The sequence below is a fragment of the Rhinolophus ferrumequinum genome, chromosome 10, assembly GCF_004115265.2.
Source record: "Rhinolophus ferrumequinum isolate MPI-CBG mRhiFer1 chromosome 10, mRhiFer1_v1.p, whole genome shotgun sequence".
In the NCBI taxonomy this organism is placed as follows: Eukaryota; Metazoa; Chordata; class Mammalia; order Chiroptera; family Rhinolophidae; genus Rhinolophus; species Rhinolophus ferrumequinum.
The window spans coordinates 91,162,896-91,186,846 of record NC_046293.1 but is presented as its reverse complement, the minus strand read 5'-3'; the positions used below and the strand labels follow the sequence as shown (position 1 = coordinate 91,186,846).

Sequence of the window (23,951 nt, the reverse complement as noted above, 5' to 3'; positions counted from 1 at the left end):
CAATCAGTATTAAATAATGTAATGATATTAAATCTATGCTATTAAAAACAACCATACAGCTTAATTTCTTTTTAAAAAAAAGATTTTAAAAAAATACTGCACATACCCAGCCACCTTGCTGAATGATGTACTCTGCTGCATAGTCCTCCAGATATGTCACACCAAACTGCAGCAATGTACTCAAAGGTTCTTGACCACGTCTTGTCAACTCCAAAAGCATTTGTTGTAGCAAAACCAGAGGCACCAAAATCTTCAATGCGAAGATGAGAGAGTAAAAACACAAACTGAAATTCTTATAATTTTATATGCTCAACTACTAGAAAATTATATCACATGCAGCATTATGGAATTTCATTTTTATTACAGAAAGGGAAAAAGAACACTGACCTTACTAGAATTTTTGTGACTCATGCATATAGATTTTATACCATAGGGTGTTAGAAGTAATTATAATATGAAAATAATTGGGCTCATGTGTATATGTGTCTGTCTGTGTGTGAGAGGGGGGAGAGGGAGACAGAAACAACACATAAAAATTCACTGAAGCATTATTTATAATAGCAAAAGCCTTGAAATGACCCAACAGGAACAGGTTAAAAAAATATTGGTCACCCAGTAAAATATTATGTAAGAAGCTGTTAAAAAGAATTAGATTGTTCACTGCCCAATCACCAAAATTTACTTTCAGTGAAAAAAGATACAGGAGAGTGTGTACAATAATGGTACCATTTGTGTAAAAACATGTATGTTTGTATAATCCTATAGAATCTCTGGGAAAAGATATAAGAAACTAATAATAGTGGTAGCCTAAGAAAGGAGAACAAGGTGACGGATGGGAAAATATTTTTCAATGTATATCTTTCTGTACTTTTTGCCTTTTGTGCCATGTGCTTTTATCTATTTGAAAATAAGAACTTTCAAAATGATGAGCTATCTTATAAAAGTCATCAAAAACCAAAGGAGACATTATTATCGTTCCTAATAACCTTGTGGTTCAGTATTTTAGAATCAAAATTTAGGATAGAAAGTAACTAGAGTCCGTTGCCTTCCAAACAAATGCATATTGGAAAAACCAAGTACTGTTTGCTGTGTATAATGTGCACCTTTTCACCCAAATTTGTGAGGGGAAAACAAGGATGTGCATTATACAGAGTAGTACAAATTCTGTATCTTTACAAATGTTTTCCATTCTTTTATTTATGAGTTAAAAGTGTAACTCTAGAAATCAGTAACGATATCTGTATGCAAAATAATCTCCTGGAACACGATAATAGGTTTTGTTGAACTTACAACGAACTTGTGACGACGACGAGTTATTGGCCTTCTATGATGCGTAAATATCATAAATTTGTAACCGGTACATAAAATAAAATTTCTTGTACCTTTATCTTGTGTTTTGTAGTTATCTGTTATATAAAATTTCTTGTATGTTAAAAAATGTTAAAAAATAAATGCTAAAATTCCTTTATAATACAAAAAACAAGTATCTAAATGTAAACGAATGAAATTTTGAATTAAAAAATTATAACGATTTTTTTCTTCCCTGAAAGTTTGGGCCCAAAGCATGGGTGCATGTTATACATGACAGCGCATGACACATGGCAAAATACGGTATTTTCAGTTAACCTGCAATCTCTTTTGTCTAACATATCAAGAATTCTCCACATGACTGAAAAAGGAATACAAAAGAAAATTAAACCAATTCCAGTTCCTTGTTACTGAATTGCCAAGGTAATAATAACTGAGGAATTACAAAATATTTCTGCAGAAGACAAACAGAAAAGGCAATGAGCTTATATTCATACTAATATTCTTTGGCTTTTAAGTAAAAGCAGCCTTGAAGGAAGCTATATCTAAGTCTGAAAGAAAAAGAATGCAACAAACACTTATCTTCTTTTTGATATTCTAAAAGAACTCCAGCCCAAAATATATTAAAAACCTCTTCTTAACACTAATGGAGGGGTATAGGGCTATAAAAAAGAATATACTTGGCTCTGTCCACAATTAGGGAAAAAAGCAGTAAGGGACAGCTTGTGAATCAGCCTTGTTGATTCATATCATCTCAACTTCAAAGGCCCAGCATGTCCTGGACCTCAAAACATTCTAATTTCCCATAATAATCTACTAACATGCAACATTTTAAAATTACTCATGTTCAAGCACAATTACCTCTTAGGGAAATGAGTTGTAAACATCTTATACTTGCTATATAAAATAATACTTGTATTTATTCCAAATTCACCTCTTTCATATCAAAAAGTAGATACCCCATTTTTACTATATAATAATCTAGACAGAAATCTGTAATCCTCTTTCACTACTGCCTTAATTTTAGTCCTTAATCATATTCCCACTTATTCACTATACTTTTTAGGCTGAAATCTACTAATCTTTTAGTCTGTTCTTCATATGGCAATTCCTTCATTGCTTTGATCATTTAAATCATCCTTTCCTGGATCTTCTCCATCCCAATTACATCTTTCTTGAAATGCAGTAACCAGAGCGCAGGAAGTTCATTTTACAGGACTAACATCTACTTGTTTGATACTCTTGGTAGTACATAGTATGTCTATTTTACCTATTTGACAAACTATTTTCAAGGGACCTATATGATGACTTCCAGGCCCAGTATCTTTTAAATATACTTTAGATTCTTTAAATATACTTTAGAGTCTTTCTACAGTTAAACCCTCTATTTCTTTAATCACACACAAAGTTTCATGAGTTATTTCTACAACTGATCCCCATCAACTTTGCATTTTACTACCCACAAGAATTTTATATCATCTGCACACCAGATAAGTTTTTGTATTCTCTCCCATAGTATTAAAAAAATATTAAAACAAAACTGGATTCCCAAACATCCATTCCCAGAAAGCAGGACTAAAAAGCAACCAAATAATCTTACCCTTTGAATTCCTTTTTGTAGTCATTTCCTTACTGGATAATAGTAATCCTCACAACACATATAAATTATTTTTTCTTCAATAACTTTGTAATGGAATGCTACGGTATTTTTGAACATAAAAAAGAATTATCTACACTGACTGTCTCCTCATATGTATCACATGCTGTTTCCCTCCAATAGGCCAGACTTAGCTAACAACATTATCCTTTTATTAAAGACTAGATGAGTGTGCTGCTGTGGAAATAAAGCATACCAAATAGCTCCAAGGGTCCCTTCCAGTAGAAGATATTTGTGATGATAAATTATATATTTGGTCTATCAATCTACTATTTAACCCTCTATGCCTTAACAATTCTAGTAAACATCACAAATTTTATCTGTACCTAATGCATTGATAAATAGGTTTAAATGTCTGTGGACTGTCTGTTTGAAAATACAATTTAAGAGACAACCAGACATCATGTATCACCCAATGTAATGCAAGCAGAAACAGGGAACACTAACGAAGTATTCTTGCCAAAGATTAAACCTGAACATGATCGAGTTTAGGCCCTACCTACCAACGAACAGGAAATACAGATGTAAAGGAACATGTTAAATGACATCTCAGTGATGCAGTCAATAAAACCCAGAAGATAGGAAATTTTATAGAACAAATAACTTCTAAGTAAATTAGAAAAGAAAAAACAAAAAGAGGGAGAGTAAGTCTACATATTAAAAGAGACTTAAATAACATATTATATGACATTTATATGAAATGTGCAGAAGGCAAACTCATAGTGACAGAGTAGAGTCATGTTACCAGGGGTTGGGAAAAGCAGGAAGTGGGGAGTGACGACTTCTATATATGGGATTTCTTCTTGGGAATAAAAAAAAGTTCTGAATTTAGACAGTGAAGATGGCTGCATAACTCTGTGAATATACTAAATAATATTGAATTGTACACTTTAGAAGGGTAAATTTTATGGTATATAAATTACATTTCAACTTTAAAAAGAAAAAGGAAGTGACGTCAGCATCATGGTGGAGTGAGAAGAACTCTTGGTTTCTCCCCTTAAAGTTACAACAAGGGCCGGCTGGTGGCTCAGGCGGTTAGAGCTCCATGCTCCTAACTCCGAAGGCTGCCGGTTCGATTCCCACATGGGCCAGTGGGCTCTCAACCACAAGGTTGCCGGTTTGACTCCTGCAAAGGATGGTGGGCTGTGCCCCCTGCAACTAGCAACAGCAACTGAACCTGGAGCTGAGCGGCACCCTCCACAACTAAGACTGAAAGGACAACAACTTGAAGCTGAATGGCACCCTCCACAACTAAGATTGAAAGGACAACAACTTGACTTGGAAAAAAGGCCTGGAAGTACACACTGCTCCCCAATAAAGTCCTCTTCCCCTTCCCCAATAAAATCTTTAAAAAAAAAAAAAAGTTACAACAAGTTGGACAACTACATTTCAACAAAGGATTCCTTGCTCAACACATAAACACGTCTGAGAGATCCACACATTGAGAAATCTGAACATGGGTGCACCAAACGAGCAGAGAAAGTAAGACGGGGGTAAGGACAGAGACAAGAGCCACAGATGCAGTCCAGTGCTCGCCACAATTCAGCTGATGTGGTGGCGGGTTTCAGGCTATACTCGGCAGCCCAGAGAGGGCCACAGTGGCAGAAGCAACATTTTGGCTTGAGTAACTGGAACCCACTGCAGCTAAACCAAGTGACAGGGGTGGAGACGTGGCACAGAGGTGTGGCAGCATGGTCAAGCAACCGCCATTACCAGGAGGAAAACAAAGCTGCAGATGCACCAGCCCGCTTCCCCAGCCCTCCCCTCCCTCATCTATCGCAATGGAATCTGGTAGAGGCATTTTCCACAACCAAGGTGACACCACCCTACCAAGATCCCTTAAGTCCTAGTAGTGCAGGTAAGAGAAAACAAAAACTTGCAGTATAGCACCATCTACTGTAAAACAAAAGAAAGACCTCTACTTACCAACCTGCTGAACAACAAGCAAAACAGCACTCAAAAAAGAAGAGTTCAATACCTCAAATGCCCAGAGAAACAATCCATCAAGTACCACGATTAACCAAGGGAACAAGGTAGCTCAGAAAAGAAAAAGTGTCCAGGAACCAAACTCAAAGACATGAAATACTGTGATTTAAATGAGAGAGAATTCAAGACTGCAGTTTTAAAAAAAACTCAATGAGATATGAGAAACTCAGACAGGCAGTTCAATGAGCTCAGAAATAAAATCAACGAACCAAAGGAGTACTTTACCAAAGAGATTGAAACCATAAAAAAAGAACCAAACAAATTCTGGAGCTGAAGAACTCAATAAAATGAGATGAAGAAAAATTAGAGAGCTTGGGAAACATAGCAAGCCAGATAAAAGAGAAAATTAATGATCTTGAAAATAGAAATCTAGAAATGACTGAGGAAGGAAAACTGATAGTTAAAAAAAAAAAAAAGAAAGAAAAAAGAAAGAACTCTCCAAGAACTATCTGACTCCATTAGAAACAGCAAATAAGAATAATGAGTACGCCAGAAGGGGAAGAGAAGGAGAAGGGAACAGAGAGGCTATTCAAACAAATAATTGACAAGAACTTCCCAAACATATAGAAAGAACCGGACCTTCTAATCCAAAAAGTTTAACAAAACACCCAATTATCTCAATCCAAAAAGGTCTTCTCCAAGGCACACTACATTAAAGCTGTCAAACATTAATGACAAAGAAAGAATTCTCAAGGCAGCCAAGGAAGAGAAGACAGTAACCTATAAAGGAAATCTCATTAGATTATCATGGGATTTTAAACAGAAACCCTACAAGCGAGGAAAGAGTAGAATCAAATATTTAAATTATTAAGAGCAATGACCAGCCAAGAATAGCATATCCAGAAAAGTTATCCTTTAAATATTAAGGAGAAATAAAGGCTTTTCCAAACATACAGAAGCTGAGGGAAGTTACCACCACAAAATCTACATTACAAGAAAGGTAAAAGGAGCTCTTCTACCTGAAACAAAAAGATAAAAGGATAGAAAACTATGAGTAAGAAAACAGGCACACAGACATAAGCAGGAAATTGCAACTTTACTACAGAATAGGGTTTTAAACACTTAATTATAACATAAAGGTTAGAGGGGGTAAAGCATTTGAAAAAAAAAAAACTATAGGACTCCCACTCAACATTGCAAAGAAGGTGAATGCTGTGCTTGCCTCCTGCCATGACCACATCAAAATTACAAGTAAATTATAGAACAACCATCCTTGAAACCACCTTAAGACTAACTGAACAGAACTCCTACAACAAAGGATATAAAGAAGAAGCCACGACAAGACAGGTAGGAGGAGGGGAGCCAGGAAACGGGCTGGTCCCATACTCATGTGTGGCATTTAAGAACCAGGAGGGATACCTTGGCGGCGGAGGTCCTCCATGAGGAATGAGGGATCCTAGCCTCACACTGGGCTCCCCAGGCCATAGCACCAGTGCCAGTAAGAGGAATCCCCATAACATCTGACTGAAAAATCGATGAGGGGAGGGTTCATCTGGATAGATAAAGGACTGCTAGAGACCAAGGTGTAACCTGAAAAGGCCCACACACAAACTCACGTACTCACAAACACTTGCCCTAAGTTGGTTCAAGTGAAGGGACAGCAGCACGAAATACCAGGGGAGGAACTGAATTGTTTGCCTTCATGGCGAGAGCTGGAGGAGCAGAAGTGCTGCCAAGCACCACGGTAACTTTGTTGAGACCTTCCCCAACCCAGCTTGCTGGCGCAGGCAAGCACCAAATTTGAGTCTCCTTCAAACTATTAATAGTTAACACCACTCCCTCACCCTACTGATTCCGAGACCCACCCCACCCATGGCATGAATTAGCCTGAATCTCTTTCAAACTGCTGTTCCTCAAAAGGACCCAGACTTGGTCAACACTATGGACTTTCCAAAAATCTCTCAAAGGTCCACAAATCCCAAACAGTGGTTGGCCTTGGCATGCCCTGTACCTCTTGATAAGTGGCCCCAAGCCCGACACTAGAGGCAGCCAGCTTTGGTTCGCAGCATAGCCTCTCCCAGGTGCCTCCAAGGCCAGCACAGGTAGCTACCAACTACAGATCACTTTGTTGCACTTATCAGGCTGCTCCTGACCAGCCACAGGCAGCACCTGATATGGGCCTCCACCAGAGTCCCTCCCAAGAGGCCCCAGAACCAACACACCCAGCAGCCAGATTCAGACCACACCAGAGCACCAAGGGAACTCTGCTCCGTGGAGTCAGCACCTGCTCATACTCTACAACGGCTCATACTCTATAGTCACAGACAGTCAGCCTGAGGGTCAATCCCACTCACTGATGTACCAAGATAATTCAAGGCTCAACTACAACAGCAGGGCACACACAACCTACACAAGGGACATCTCTGGAGCACCTGGCTCAGGTGATCATGGCGGCTGTGCCACTGGGCCCCACAGGACACCTATTACAAAAACCCTGCCAAGACTGGGAGACATAGCAAATCTACCTAATATATAGAAACACACACAGGGAGGCAATGAAAATGAGAAACAAAGAAACATGTCCCAAATTAAAGAACAAGACAAAACTCCAGGGAAAAAAAAAAAAAAAAACTAAAGAAAATGGAGCCTAACAGTCTACCAGATACAGAGTTACAAACACTGGTTATAAGGATGCTCAATGAACTTAGGGAAAAAATTAACAAAGTCAGTGAGAACTTACACAAAAAGATAGAAACCATAAAAAAGAACCAGTCACAAACAGAGACTAAAATAACTGAAATGAAGACTACATTAGATGGAACTAAAGTAGATTAGATGAAGCAGAGGACCCAATCAGTGATTTGAAAGACAAGATAGTGGAAAACACCCAATCAGAACAGCAAAAAGAAAAAATAGGAGAAAATGAAAATAGTTTAAGGGACCTTTGGGACAACATCAAGCACACCAACATTCACATCATAGGGGTACCAGAACAAGAAGAAAGAGAGCAAGGGATTGAAAACCTATTTGAAGAAATAATGACTGAAAAGTTCCCTAACCTGGTGAAGGAAATAGACATATAAGCCCAGGAAATGCAGAGGATCCCAAACAAGATGAACCCAAACAGGCCCACCCCAAGAAACATCATAATTAAAATGGCAAAGTTTAAAGACAAAGAGAGAATCTTAAAAGCAGCAAGAGAAAAGCAGTTAGTTACCTACAAGGAAGCCCCCATAAGACTGGTAGCTGACTACAGAAACGTTGCAGGCCAGAGGGGATTAGCACAAAATTTTCAAAGTGATGAAAAGCAAGGACCAACAACCAAGATTACTCTACCCAGAAAAACTATCATTTAGAATCGAAGGACAGATAAAGAGCTTCCCAGACAAGAAAAACTTGAAAGAGTTCATCACCACCAAACCAGTATTACAAGAAATGTTAAAGGGACTTCTTTAAGGAAAAAAAGAAGGAAAAAAAATACGAATAATAAAATGACAATAAGTACATAACTATCAATAATTACTTTAAATGTAAATGGATTAAATACTCCAATCAAAAGACAATACAGTGGCTGAATGGATAAGAAAACAAGACCCTTACATATGCTGCCTACAAGAGACCCACTTCAGATCTAAAGACACACACAGACTGAAATGGATTAAAAAAGATATTTCATGCAAATGGAATGAAAAAAAAGCAGAGGTAGCAATACTTGTATCAGATGAAATAGAATTTAAAACAAAGACTGTAACAAAACAAGAGACAAAGAACACTTCCTATACAATAGGTAAGATATGGAAGCAACCTAAGTTGCCTATCAATATATGACTAAAGAAAGTGTGGCATGCATATATATATATATATATATATATGTGTATATATATATATATATATATATATGTAAATAAATTACTCAGCCATAAAAAAGAACAAAATCTTATCATTTGCAACGTGTTTAGATATAGAATTTATTATGCTAAGTGAAATAAGTCAGACAGAGAATGACAAATATCATATGAGTTCACTTACATGTGGAGTTTAAACAAAATAAACAAATAAACAAAACAGAAACAGACTCATAGATTCAGGGAAGAAAATGATGGTTGCCAGATTGCTGGGCGAAAAGGCGGATGGGAGTAAGAAGTACAAATTGATGGCTATATATATAGTCATGGGAATGTAAATACAGCATAGGGAATATAGTTAATATTATAATAACTAACGTGTTTCCCTGAAAATAAGACCTAGCCAGACAATCAGGTCTAATGCATCTTTTGGAGCAAAAATTAATATAAGACCAGTTCTTATATCATACTATATTATATAAGACCCGGTCTTATTTTACTATAAGACTTATTTTACTATAAGACTTATTTATAGTAAAATAAGACCGGGTCTTATATTAATTTTTGCTCCAAAAGACACATTAGAGCTGACTGTCCGGCTAGGTCTTATTTTCGGGGAAACATGGTACGTATGGTGTCAGGTGGGTATTAGAATTATTATAATTCATGAATTATATATATATATATATATATATATATATATATATATATATATCTAAGCACTATGCTGTCCACGTGAAACTAATATAATATTGAATGTCAACTGTAATTGAAAATAAAAATTAAAAAGTAAAGTTTGTAGCTTCTGCAATTTGGAAATGAATGCACAGCATAAAAAGGGATAATTTGTGACAATAAAAACAAAAGGGAAGGGGGTAAAGGACCGAACTTGCACAGGTGAATGAAGATAAGATGCAATGAGAAGTAAAATGACTATTGCAGATATGAAACTTTTTTTGCCTAACCCTAATGTAAACCACAAAACAAAAATCTAGAACTCAGACATATAACATAAAAAAAAAGAGGAAATGGAGGGGGGAAAATTATAGGAAACCACCAAACTGAAATAGCGGACAGAAACACAAAGGAAAAGAAACAATGGAGATACAGAGAAAACAGATAACAAAAGATAAAATAGCTGTAGTTAGTCCTCATATATCAATAAGCACACTAAATGTAAATGGACTGAATTCAACAATGAAAAGGCAAAGAGTAGCGGGAAGGATTAAAAACCAAGACCCAATTATATGTTGCCTTCAGGACACCCCTCTAAGCTACAAAGACAAACATGAACTCCAAGTGAAAGGGTGGAAGAGAATACTCCAAGCAAATGGCATCCAGAGAAAAGTAGGTGTAGCCAAAGTTATATCAGACAAAACAGACTTCAGGACAAAGATGGACATTTTATAATGATAAATTCATCAAGAATATATAATACTTATCAATATATATGCACCCAACCTGGGAGCACCAAAATATATAAAGCAATTACTAACAGGCCTCAAGGGAGAAACAAAAAAAAATACAATTATAGTACAGGACCGGAATACCCCATTGACAGCAATGGGTAGATCATCCATACAGAAAATTAGGAAATATAGTCCTTAAATGACACATTAGAGGAAATAGACATAATTGATATATATAGAGCTTTCCATCCCAAAACAACAGAATATGCATTCTTCTCAAGTGCACATGGAACATTCTCGATGAGAGACCATATATTGGGGCACAAAACCAGTCTCAACAAATTTAAGACTGAAATCATACCAAGCATAGTTTCTGACCATAACAGTATGAAACTGGAAGCTAAGTACAGAAAGAAAGTGGGAAAAAAACCACAAATATATGGAGATTAAACAACATGCTACTGAACAACTATTGGGTCAAGGAATAAATAAGCAATCAAAAGATACATAGAGACAAATGAGAATGACAATACAACATATCAAACTTTTTGGGATGCAGCAAAAATGGTTTGTAGCATTACAGACCTACATCAAGAAACAAGAAAAATCTCCAATAAACAATCTAACATCACACCTTAAAGAACTAGAAAAAGAACAGACAAAGCCCATAGTCAGCAGACAGAAGGAAATAATAAAAATGAGAGCAGAATTAAATGAAATAGAGAACAAAATGACAATTTAAAAAATTATTGAAGGGGCGGTCGGATGGCTCAGTTGGTTAGAGCACAAGCTCTGAGCAACAGGGTCGCCGGCTCGATTCCCACATGGACCAGTGAGCTGCACCCTCCACAACTAGATTGAAGGACAACGACTTGGAGCTGAGGGGCCATGGAGAAACACACTGTTCCCCAATATTCCCCAGTAAAAATATTTTTTTTTTTAAATTACTGAAACAAAGAGTTGGTTCTTTGAAAAGATAAACTGACAAATCCCTGGCTAGACTTACTAAGGAAAAAAAAGAAAAGACTCAAATAAATAAAATCAGAAATGAAAGAGAAGTTACAACCAACACCACAGAAATACAAAGGACTTTACGAGAATACTATGAAAGGTTATCTGCCACCAAATTCGATAACCTAGGAGAAATAAACACATTCTTAGAAATATATAACATTCCTAGAAGGCACCATGAAAAACTGGAAAACCTAAATGGACTGAGCAGTGAAACAGTAAGGAAATTAAAGGAAATTGAAACAGTAATCAAAACCTCCCAAAAAAACAAAAGTCCAGGACTAGACAGTTTCACTGGTGAATTCTACCAAATATTCAAAGGAGATTTAATACTTATACTTCTCGAGTTCTTCCAAACAATAGAAGAAGAGGTAATGTTTCCTAACTCATTTGACTAGGCCCTGATACCAAACATTACCCTGATACCAAAACCAGGCAAGGATAACACAAAAAAAGAAAATTACAGGCCAGTATCTCTGATGAATATAGATGCACAAATCCTAAACAAAACCTGGCAAGCTGCATACAATACATTAAAAAGACAATATATCATGAACAAATGGGGTTCACTCCAGGTATGCAAGATGGTTCAACATATGCAATACAATAAATGTGATACACCAAATTAACTAATAAAAGATGAAAATCATATGATCACATCATTTGACACAGAGAAAACATTTGAGAAGATACAACATCCAATAAATTGAATCTTATGATTCAAACACTCAATAAAATAGATATAGAAGGAAAGTACCTCAATATAATAAATGCCTTATATGACAAATCCTCAACTAATAACACACCCAATGGTGAGAAACAAAAATCTTCCTCTAAGATCAGGAACAAGACAATGATGTCCACTCTCACCACTCTTATTCAACACAGTACTGGAAGTCCTCGCGAGAGCAATCAGGCAAGAGAAAGAAATAAAAGGCATCCAAATTGAGAATAACGAAGTAAAACTGTCACTATTTACAGATGACAAGATGGTATATACAGAAAAATCCTAAAGACTCCACCAAAAGACTATTAGAAACAATAAACAAATACAGTAAAGGTGCAGGATAATCAATATACAAAAATCCATTGCATTTCTATATACTAACAATGAAATATCAGAAAAAGAAATGAAGAAAATCCCATTTACAACTGCAACAGCAAGAATAAAATACCTCAAATAAACTTAACACAGGAAGTAAAAGACCTATACACTGAAAACTACAAGATATTGTTGAAAAAAACTGAAAAAGACACAAAGAAATGGAAAGATGTTACGTGTTCATGGATTGGAAGAATTAACATTATTTATATGGCCTTATTACCTAAAGCAAGATATAAATTTTATGCAATCTCCATCAAATTCCAATGGCATTTTTCACAGAAATAGAACAAAAAATTCTCAAATTTGTATGGAACCACAAAAGACTCCAAATAGCCCAAGCAATCCTGGGGAAAAAAGAACAAAGCCAGATACACGTGCCCTGACTTCAAACTATACTACAAAGCTACAATAATCAAAACAGCATGGTATTGGCAAAAAGATAGACACACAGACCAAAGGTACAGAATTCAGAGCCCAGAAATAAACCCACACATATATGGGCAACTAATTTTCAACAAAGGAGCCAGAAACATACTCCTTTGTTTCTGGAAAGCCTCTTCAATAAATGGTGCTGGAAAAACTGGAAAGCCACATGGCAAAGAATGAAACTAGACTGCTATCAGACACCAAACATAAAAATTAACTCAAAATGGACTGAAGTCTTGAATATAAGACCTGAGACAATAAAGTACCTAGAAGAAAACATAGGTACTAAACTTCTGAACGTTGGTCTCAGAGGGGTTTTTGTGAACTTGACCCCAAAAGCAAGAGAAGTAAAATCAAAAATAAATGAATGGGACTATATCAAACTAAAAGGCTTCTTCTGTACAGCAAAAGAAACCATCAACAAAAGAAAAAGGCGACCAACCAAATAGGAGAAGACATTTACAAACAACCCTCTGATAAGGAGCTAATTTCTAAAATACATGAAGAACTCATATTCATATAACTCAAAACACACACACACACACACACACACACACACACACACACACACAATTCTGTCAAAAACTGGGCAGAGGATCTGAACAGACACTTTTCCTAAGAAGCTATACAGATGGCCAACAGATAAATGAAGATGCTCAACTTCACTAGCTATAAGGGAAATGCAAATCAAAACCACAATGAGATTCCACTCACACCTATTAGAATATCTATGATTAATAAGACAAGAAATAAGTGTTGAGGAGGATGCAGAGAAAAAAGAACCCTCATATACTGCCAGTGGTAATGTAAATTGAACAGCCACTATGAAAAACAGTATGAACATTCCTCAAAAAATTAAGAATAGAGCTACTATATGACCTAGCAATCCCTCTTCTGGGTATCTACCCCAAAAATTTGAAAGTATTTATTCACAAAGATATATGTATGCTATGTTCACTGCAGCATTATTCACAGTATCCAAACCATGGAAACAATCCATGTGCCCTTCAATGGATGACTGGATAAATAAATATACAATGGGATACTACTCAGCCATTTGCAATTAACATGGATGGGTCTTGAGAGTATTATGCTAAGTGAAATAAGTCAGACAGAAAAGAACAAGAACCATACGACTTCACTCATATGTGAACTAGAAAACAGAAAGCCACAAACAAATAAACAAAACAAATAATCTCATAGACAGAGATAACAGTATGGTGGTTACCAGAGAGGAAGGGGGTTGGGAGTAGCTTAAAGAGGGTAAAGAGGGCCGGCCCCGTGGCTCAGGTGGTTAGAACACGGTGCTCCTAACGCAGAGGTTGCCGGTTCGATTCCCACATGGGCCAGTGAGCTGCACCCCCTACAGCTAAGATGTGAACAACTGCTCTCCCTGGAGCTGGACTGCCGTGAGCAGCTGGAGATCAGCATGAGCTGCCGTGGGCTGCTGTGTGCTGCCGTGAGTGGCCGGCAGCCAGCGTGAGTGGCCGGCAGCCAGCGTGAGTGGCCAGCAGCCGGCAAGAGCTGCAGTGAGCTGCTGTGAACAGCTGAGCAACGACTGACAGCCTCAGCCAGGGGGAGCGCAAGGCTCATAATACCACCAGCATGGGCCAGGGAGCTGCATCCTACACAACCAGACTGAGAAACAACAGCTTGAACTGGAGTTGGCGGGGGGAGGTGGAAGAAGGGGCAAAAAAAAGAGGGTAAGGAGACTCAAATATAGAGTCAAATATATGGTAACGGAAGGAGACTAGACTTGGGTTGGTGAGCACATAATGGAATATACAGATGCGGTATTATAAAATTGTACCCCTGAAGCTCATATAATGTTATTAACCAATGTTACCCCAATAAATTTAATTTTTAAAAAAGTCAATGTATATGAAATATCCAGGATAGTCAAATTTACAGAAACAGACAGCATATCAATGGTTGCTTAGGCCTGGGGTTAATAGGGAAATACGAGGATGGTAACAAGAGGATACGGAGTTCCTTTCTGAGGTGATGAAACTTTTCAAATGGATTGTGGTGATGGTTGCATAATTCTGTGAATAGTCTAAAAAACCATTGAATTGTGTGCTCTAAGTGGTAAATTATATTGAATTATATCTCAATAAAGCTGTTACAAAAGAAAAAAGAAAAACGAAAAGAAAAAAGAAAATGGAAAGACTTGGGAGACATATCAACCAAATGCAATGCATGGACCTTGTTTGGATCTTGATTCAAACAAATCACCTTAAAAAATATCTTTAAGAGATAAATGGGGAAATTTGAATAGTGAGTGGATAGATAACAGTAATCACTGTTACGGTAATATTTGTATAATAATGGTATTATCAGTTGGTTAAAAAAGGGATATATATTATCCTTGGAAATACACACTAATGTATTTATGAATAAAATGATATGACGTCTAGGATCTACTTCAAAATAATTTAGGGGGAGAGTGGGAAGAATATAGGAGCGGGAGGAAACAGATGAAATAAGACCAGCCATATACCGGGGTACCAAAAAAAATGTATACACATGATTTGTATTCATCTTTTGTTATCAGTACATATTATTACAATTTTAATACAGTTTTTTCCTTTCTTAAAATATATATACCTTTTTTTGGCACCCTCTGTATTAATAATTGCTGAAGCTGAATGATGGATACATGGAGTTTGTTATACTATTCACTCTACTTCTGTGTATGCTTGAAGTTCTAATGAAAAATTTTAAACGATTAGTGATTTAATATGCCACTAAAATTAATCAAGGCAAATAATTCATTTATCTTTGCTATTATTTTTCTAAGGTCTATTTATTATGTTTCCCCGAAAATAACACCTAATCGGACAATCAGCTCTAATGTGTCTTTTGGAGCAAAAATTAATATAAGACCCGGTATGATATGATATGATATGATATGATATGATATGATATGATATGATATGATACGATATATTATGTTATATTATATAAGACCCGGTCTTATATTATAATAAAATAAGACCGGGTCTTATATTAATTTTTGCACCAAAAGATGCATTACAGCTGATTGTCTGGCTAAGTCTTATTTTCGGCGAAACACAGGACTGTGAACACCATGTTTTTAACACTCTAGCTGACTTTTTCTCTTTGATGGTCATTTTCTTTTTTCTATAAGCAGTAAGTACATAGGAAAATACAATACCAATAAGAGAAAAAAAAAAAAACTTACCTACAATTTTGAGATAACTACTGTTATCTCACAACTAATGTTGTGGCACATATTTCATTTATTTTTCTAGGCATATATATACTATGTAATCAACATTAATATATGTACTTAAAAAAAAAAAAGATCATACAAGTACTATTAATATAGGTTTGTGGCCAGCTTTTTTCTTCCACTTCTTTTTGATATATTTAAAGAGAATTTGACTAAGATGCTTTTACAATCTCTAAACCGATGAAGTGATATTCAGTTTGCCCCTGACCTGGCATGCTTTGTGGACATCTTTTCTCTTCTCTCTGATGGGTGTTTCATTTGAGCCTCATTTACCTGCCAGACAGCGAAATTCATATAACAATGTTATGCCAAATTTTGCAAATATTCATGCAAAATATAAAATATGACTAACTGCTTCAAATTATCCAATCTGATTCTGGCTGGGGGGGCATTTCAATTGCCTACAAAAAGCCAGGTTCTTTTCAGCCCTAGAGGATTCAGAAGGAGAGTAATATTGGATTAAGCAGAGCAAGTAATGTATGTTATACTATTTTTACATATATTAATATTATGTTATATATACTATCATATAGTATAGACAAATATTCTAATTGTCATACTTCATTTATAAGAGGTATTCAAGCCACAGCCTTGATGATCAACAGTTAGCCCTTGGTCCTGCTGAGGGACTAAAATGAAGCAGGGAATGGAAAAAAAGGACGTGTGGAGACAGACAGTGAAGACGGGTTTACTAGGGTTTTTTAAGATATCCCTCGGATCAGGGGGAGGAAGACACACAGGAGCTGATTGTAACAGTCAGTAGACAGGAGTGACAGGAAGAGAATATAAAACAGGGGAAGAAGGCTAATTAGGTGGTATTAGTTACCTAAATATTTGTTATTTGATGTACTGAGAAATACCTTATAACCAAGCTCATTTTTATTTATAAAATCTATTTCAAATGTCCATATGAGAGGTTTTTTGTGTTTTTCATTCCAAGAAACCAAATGAAACAAACAGATATTTTAACAAACTATTTACAGCTGAGTAATACAGTAAAACTCCGTAATAGTGGGGTGGCCGGATGGCTCAGTCGGTTAGAGCTCAAGCCCTCAACAACAAGGTTGCCGGTTCAATTCCCGCACAGGTTGGTGGGCTGCGCCCCCTGCAACTAACGATTGAAAATGGCAACTGGACTCGGAGCTGAGCTGCGCCCTCCACAACAACTTGGAGCTGATGGGCCCTGGAGAAACATACTGTTCCCCAATATTCCCCAATTAAAAAAAAAATGTTCTTATAAAAAAACAAGAAAAAAACTCCTTATTAGTGACTATTTGTGAACAAGGTCTGGTGTTAATGTAACATAACAGCCACTGTTTCATGAGTGCTTACTATGGTGACAATGTGCTAAACATGTACTTGCAAAACTTACGAGGATAGTTATCATCACCATTTCATATGTGTGAAAATTCAGATTTAGAAAGCTTAATTAACCTGTCCAAAGACATGCACCTAGTCCTTGACAAAGCTGACATTTGAAACAAGTCCAATTAGCCTATGATGCTAATTATTATACTATAACGCCTCCAAGGCCTGTATTAAGGTGAGCGAAAGTAATATACACCAATTAGGTATATGTAAGGTCACGTGGCTGACTCAGCAACAATTCTGAGTAAAGGTGGCTATTTGAAACATAATTCTACGAATTTTATCTGCCCTAGCACTTTATCACTAAGGGCCACACTTCTTCCTATTCCCTTAGACTTTGCCTTTTCAAGGTGACAAGCAGCGAATACAGTCTAAGATAATGGATAAGCAGTAGAGTACAGCGGAAAAAACACCGAAGCTGGAATCAGATCTTAGCTCTAGTGTTAATGCCAATATTTACGAGTCTAGTGGTCCTAGGCAAGTCATTTAACTTTTTTCTCTGATTTAGTTAGGTTAACCTGACCTAACAGAACAAAAGCTAATAAAATCCAATCTGCTTTCTGTAAAGGACGGTTGTGATGATCGAATGAGATGTGTGACAAGAGCTATGTGAACTCTAAAACACAAATGGCATTACTATTCATTTAAGAGAACGAGAAGAAGCTGTCTCCCAAATGAAGCCCTTATTCTTTTGCCCCTAAACATACTCACATGTAAATAACCATCTGGAGATAAATGGCATGTCTAACACAGAGAAATGAAGAAATGACGGGAAGTTAAAGACAGATAGGAAAGAAGAGTGGCATACTATGGGACACATATTTTAGGGTCAGGCAGAACCTTGCAGCATTAATCAAAAAAGCACCTTAGTCAAAAATATGCACTTAACACAACTGGATTTATGCATTTAAAATGAGCTCTAACAGTTTTCTCTTATATGATGCTAGCAATTCCTCCTGTACTTTATCATTAATACACTAAATCTTGTAAGAGAAAATATAATTTGATTAATACCTTATTCCAGCCGCTGGCATGAACTGTGGTCTCCAGTGTACATTCCCGATATGCCTGATATGTCACTGGCCTGTAGAGATTTTTTTTAAAAGTCTGTGTCACTAAGCAGGAAAATTCTAAATTTCCAGATGAATAAATATACAGTCACTACTCTACTGCTCAACTTTTTGCGAAAGCAACAAAGATTATTTAACATATTGTTTTGAATGAGATGTGGCTTTTAACATTTGGTATGCATTTTGCTTCAAGCATTCTCTACTAGGCTGAGATGCTTGCTACCAGTTTGGGAAAGCAGTTAATAAATCAATAACAAATAATAAAACATTTTTGATAATTGCTTGAAACTTATCAAACTTGATTTCTTTGTTGTAAATAAACAAGCACTTGCATTATTAATATGGGATAAAATAATAACAAATAAAAATTACTCATTAATAAAATTAAAAGCACAATTTTAACTTTTTTAAAAGGCAAAAAATCTAAAATATTTTAAAATTAAAGAGACATGTCAGTGGAAAACTTCAAATTGAGGATGTAAGGAGTTGGAATAAACAAGGACAATAAACGAAGCTCGATTTTTAACTTGGAGTCTTATGACATAAAATCCTGGACGGCAGAGACACAGGCCTTTCTGATTATTTCATGTAAGTTCTAGTCATACAAAACTCAAATCACTGAGTGAAGACAATACTCACTCACTAATTTATTGAGGAACTTTAAGTACCACATTCTAAGTCTGGGTTTCATGTGCAAATTAACAACAACAAAAGAACTGGGTAACCAAGTAACATAGGAAAGCATCAATAGCTTGTACAATAGATTTAATAAAATTTACCCCTCCCTTTGTGGGAAAATTATATATGTAAAAAAGAAAAGTCTTATTTTAAAATCCATTCCAAAGGCTTTTTCTGCTCTGACCACTCTGGTGTGGATCTCTTCAGTCTGTGAATATAGAAAATTGGTAATAGCTACCACTTATTATTGGTAGCCTACTGTTCGGTTTTATATTTTTATATATTTATATTTTACATATTTCATATTATTATTTTACAAATTAGGAAACTGAAGCTCAGAAAAGCTAAGAGACTAGCCCAAATCCAGATAGCTGGCGAGCAGCAATGCAGAAATTCATACCCAATTAGATCTGGCTCCAAAGCCACACTGCTCTGATTTGAACATAGCATTCTGACATATGCCGTGATAATGTCTAGATGCCACATGTGGCTAATGAGCATTTGAGAGGTGGCTAGTGATGTGCTGCAAGTGGAATATAGATACCAGATTTCAAAGACTTAGTAAGAGGGAATGTAAAATATCTCAGTAAGTCTTCATATTGAGTAATGTTAAAACTATAATATTTTGAATATATAAATTAAATAAAATATATTTAAAAATCACGATTTAAATTTTTATGTGGCTGCTAGAAAAATTTAAATTACATATAGGTGACTTGCATTATATCTATTGGACAGGGCTGGTCTAGATATTTGAGAAAACAGTTCTGATCACACAGGTATCGTTCTTTTATACAAGTCAAACTAAAGTCAATACTACAATGATGCTGAGATAAGACACCAGGGATGACCTTTTTAATAAGATATTATATACTACCTTCTTGATATCATATTCCCATCAAAGTTAGCTTAGCATTTTTTAGAAGCCTTGGATTAAATACTAGGTGGTTGTCAAACTTGAACTTCAGCAGATACTGTACAGTCTACCTACCTATATTCTCCCTGATGTTTACTTGTGTCTATGAGTCCCTTCACTTCCTTTCCTGAACTGTTTGATGTTGCTGTGGGTCATCAGGCTAAAAGTACTTTAGCATCCTTCAGAATGAAACGTGATTTGAAACATTATATGTGCACACATATGCACGTGAACAATCCAGCAGATTAAAACAGTCCAAGGAAATCTAAATCCAAGGAAATAAAAGTAAGTTGCTGGAAAATCAGCTCTTATCTGATGAGCTACTTGAACAGAACAAAGAAGAAAAAGGAGGTGGGGGAGACCTTTTGAACCCGCTCCCCTGCAAGAAGAAATGGAGATCAAATTCCCACTTTAACAAAACTGGAGGAGTAGGTGGTATTTTCCACCTTAAAAGATATTGACAAAAACCTGTATAATACTTACAGTTCACCACCAGATAATTATTTTCAAGGTATTAGTAACAGCACTTAACTTTCAAAAGTAGATTTCTAATATTCAATCACACTTATTTTATTCACAATTGGCTAAAATCTAATGGAACATTTCCTCTTGACTGCTAAAACGGAGTGTATGTTGAGTTCAATATTCTTTAAAAAATAAAAGACCTCTGGTTTTGCTATTTGCCATTTGAAAGTTACATCAGATACCCTTTAGATTATGTAAAGAAAACATCTTAACGTGTCTCAACAATGAAAATATCTTTCTTTTTTTTGAAAATATCTTTCATAGATGAAAAATACTGAAAATAAATGCAATACTAAAACAGAAAAAAGGTAAATTTCTGGAAAAAAATTTATTCAGAGGCCTAACTTTGATATACAACCAGAGGTACCAATTTCACAAATAATTATATCAGTGTTCAGGGTTTGGAGATAAAAAACAAAAATATTCATCAAAGACAAGATTTTAAAAAACATTTAATTTACTTTGCAGTAAGAAGGTATCAATTTTTCCTGTACATTATGAAAAGGACTCCAAAGACAATATTAAAAAAAAAAAAATCTATGTAATATTGTTTTTCAGAGAGCTTATGATATCAATATTCCAGTAAAGTTAAAATGAACAGATGGATAAATTGAGCTAGAGAGTGAAATGGTTTGCTCAAAGCTACAAATAGTGTGTACCAAAATTGGAAACGGAATTTTTTGTCTCATACATCTCAGTTATTTTACTCCCAGTCCCAACAGCTTTTACAAGTTGTTTGTTTGTTTGTTTTGACACAACAGTAAATGTCTTCAATTCTTTCATGAAACATCAGTATATAAAGTATGTGAAAGCACAGCTGTTCTGGGTTAGGAAGAGCAGAGTGGCCCTAAGGAGCCTTATCCACTCACCCTGTCCCTCACCTCCACAGGGGCCTGAAGGTTCCACAGAAGACTTAAAGCTCTGCCATTCATCTCTATTTCCTATTAAGTTTTATTTCCCTCAAATATACAGCGATGGAAGGAGAATTGACTGGGTGGTGAACACACAATGGTGTTTACAGATGATGTAATACATAGTAAAGCTATGTAACTTTACTAACAATTGTCAACACAATAAACTTTAATTTAAAAGAAAGTTTTATTTCCCAACACCAATATTTATTTTTAAACTCCTCTTCGTATTGATTTTTAAATTTTTCTGTATGTAAGGTTAAGAAAATCCAAATGTGATTTTCATTTCACTGTCTCCTATGTATAAGTTTGATTTTTACATTTGCTCATGTCACCAGAATATGAAAAAACAAATTGAATTCTCCTTAAACCCAACTGCTTCCTTCTCATAAATGGTAACATACAAAGTGTGCCTAGGTGAATGGAAAGAATTACCTTACAACAGTAATTTAGCATCTGAATTTTGGCCCTTTTAAGTGAAAGAACAGTCATCATCCTGTTTTAGATAGTTGTCAAACTTCATTAAAACAAGTAGTTTTTCTCTCATACCAAATCCTTAATGATTCTCAGCAAAGAATTAGGGAAAATGAGTTTTTAAGATTTGTATGTACTTTCACTATGCGCGTCCTGCCCTTCGCTGTCAGAACTGCAGCTGGGGGAGAACCTCCCCACTATGAGATATGGCAGTAGCTGCACGGGCAGAAGTACTACCCAAGGGGAGTGACGCGTGGGATACCTGAGATACAGCTATAATGTGAATCCCACGTTAGGAGGCATAGACCCTAGCCACAGTGTTTGTGTTGGCCACTAGAGAGAATGGTCGAAAAAGGGGTCAGGACAAATAAAGTGGCTTGTATTTATTTACAACTCAGTGAAAGTATTTGTTGAAACCTGAGAGCTCAACAAGAAAATACAAATGATCAAATCCTTGGTGGAACAGTTAAATGATCAAATCCTTGGTGGAACAAAGCATCTGTTCCACCAGATGCTTTGGGAAAGCAAAAGAAAAAGGGAAGAAAAGTGAGGAAAGAAGTGACAGCATTCCCATAAAACAGCCTTAACCGCCCAGAGCTGCAAGAGAAGCAGAGACTGCCTAGGCAGGCACAGCCACACTCAGCACTGGGAACTCACTGGCTCAGGAGCCTTTGCAATGCCGTCTGTAGAGGCTCTTTCAGTTCCTGTGACACTTTTTCTCCAAGATGAGCCAAGCAGTCTTCTACTGAGCTTTCTGGGTTAGCAGGGCTGAACACTGGAGAAGTGTGACGGTCAAAGCCTGTGCTGGTGAAGGCTGAAGACAGGGCAAGAAAACCTAAGTTAGTAAACCCTACCAAAAGTTGAGCCATAACAGCTCAGGGGATTAAGACATCTATGACTGAGAATAAGCTAAGTAATGAACCACTTAAAAAGGTCAGATAATCACTATGGGATATGAATCATTCCTGGAACACAAAACTGGAGATGTCCTAAATTTAAAGATTTTTTTAAAAGGAAAGATTTTTATGGAAAGTCTTAGTTTTAAGAGCAGAAAAAGACCAAACTGAAATGTTAAAATACACGAACGAATTTAGTATATTACTACACACCAATTTAGTATAAGAATAATAAATGAGAGGCAACTCCTAGATCTATCATCCAATCCCTCTCTTAATATTTTGTTTTTAAAATTTTGTTTTTACCTTTATAAATGTGGCACTTCTTAAAGCAGACTCTAATCAGTTTATTCTACCTAACAGGATTAGTCAGTCGATTACTTTCATTTCCTTTTTAAAATGAACTTTCTAACTCAATAGTCCTGCACCTGGATAAAACTTAAAGCTATCAACAAGTGCGCAAGTTGCACAGGGAAGAAACAGTCATAACTTATTCCCCCTCAGCTCAAACTACCAGCCTCTCATCTGCTTCCTCACTCCATGTTACATAGACTTAGCCATTCTCTCACTGCAGGAAGAACGGGCAGAATCATTGTTGTTCCAGGGTACAAAGAGGATGCAGGGCACAGAATCCCAGTAAAGCAAGAGGCTCGCACCCACTCCCTAGAGTTAGCAATAACTTCCGTAAAGTATTTATTGCATTAACCTAAGGTTTGCTCCTAGAATGCTGCAAATTTCCTACAAAGCATACTATTTCTTTATAAACTGCTTGCCTCCAAGAAAGATGCAAATGGTTGCAAATATTTTGTTGTCTGAACAAGCTGGATGGAGGGCGTCCCTTATAATGAGAGTTCAGTGAGGCAAGTGCATTTAAGCCTTTGGTGAGTTTTTCTCCTTTTGGCCTTTTGCCCATTTTGCCATGTATAAGTACTGCCACCAGAAATGGACGAAGGCTTAAAATAGACTTAAAATAGAACTGGAACTTTAATCAGTTAAAAATATTGGTAAAGGAAAATAAAAGAGAAGATTAAAATTAGGTTTCTGGATTATTTGTAAATTTCTATTCCTATTCTTTCTCTCATAACAGGAAACTGATTTATAAACATGTTTTTATAATTTTTCTTGTTAAAAATTATTGGGCAATATATATTCACACAAAAACATGTACAC

General features: G+C 36.1%; 1 protein-coding gene across 8 annotated transcripts in view; it reads right to left on the bottom strand.

Moving 5' to 3' along the window:
• BCL2L13 (BCL2 like 13) overlaps nucleotides 1-23,951 on the bottom strand; it is an 87,230-nt gene that overhangs the window by 33,025 nt on the left and 30,254 nt on the right. For 2 of the 8 annotated variants that reach the window (XR_004424122.1, XM_033116930.1), the window contains exons 4-6: nucleotides 22,543-22,699; nucleotides 18,326-18,395; nucleotides 107-250 (exon numbers count right to left, since the gene is read on the bottom strand). Coding sequence is in view for 4 of the 8 variants with exons in the window: in XM_033116930.1 (XP_032972821.1) it covers nucleotides 107-250; nucleotides 18,326-18,395; nucleotides 22,543-22,699 (371 nt within the window). In the remaining 4 variants the exon portion in view is untranslated. Of the gene's footprint in view, nucleotides 1-106; nucleotides 251-18,325; nucleotides 18,396-22,542; nucleotides 22,700-23,951 lie in introns of those variants that run through there. The other 6 variants (XR_004424124.1, XR_004424123.1, XM_033116933.1 and 3 more) reach the window with 4 other exon arrangements.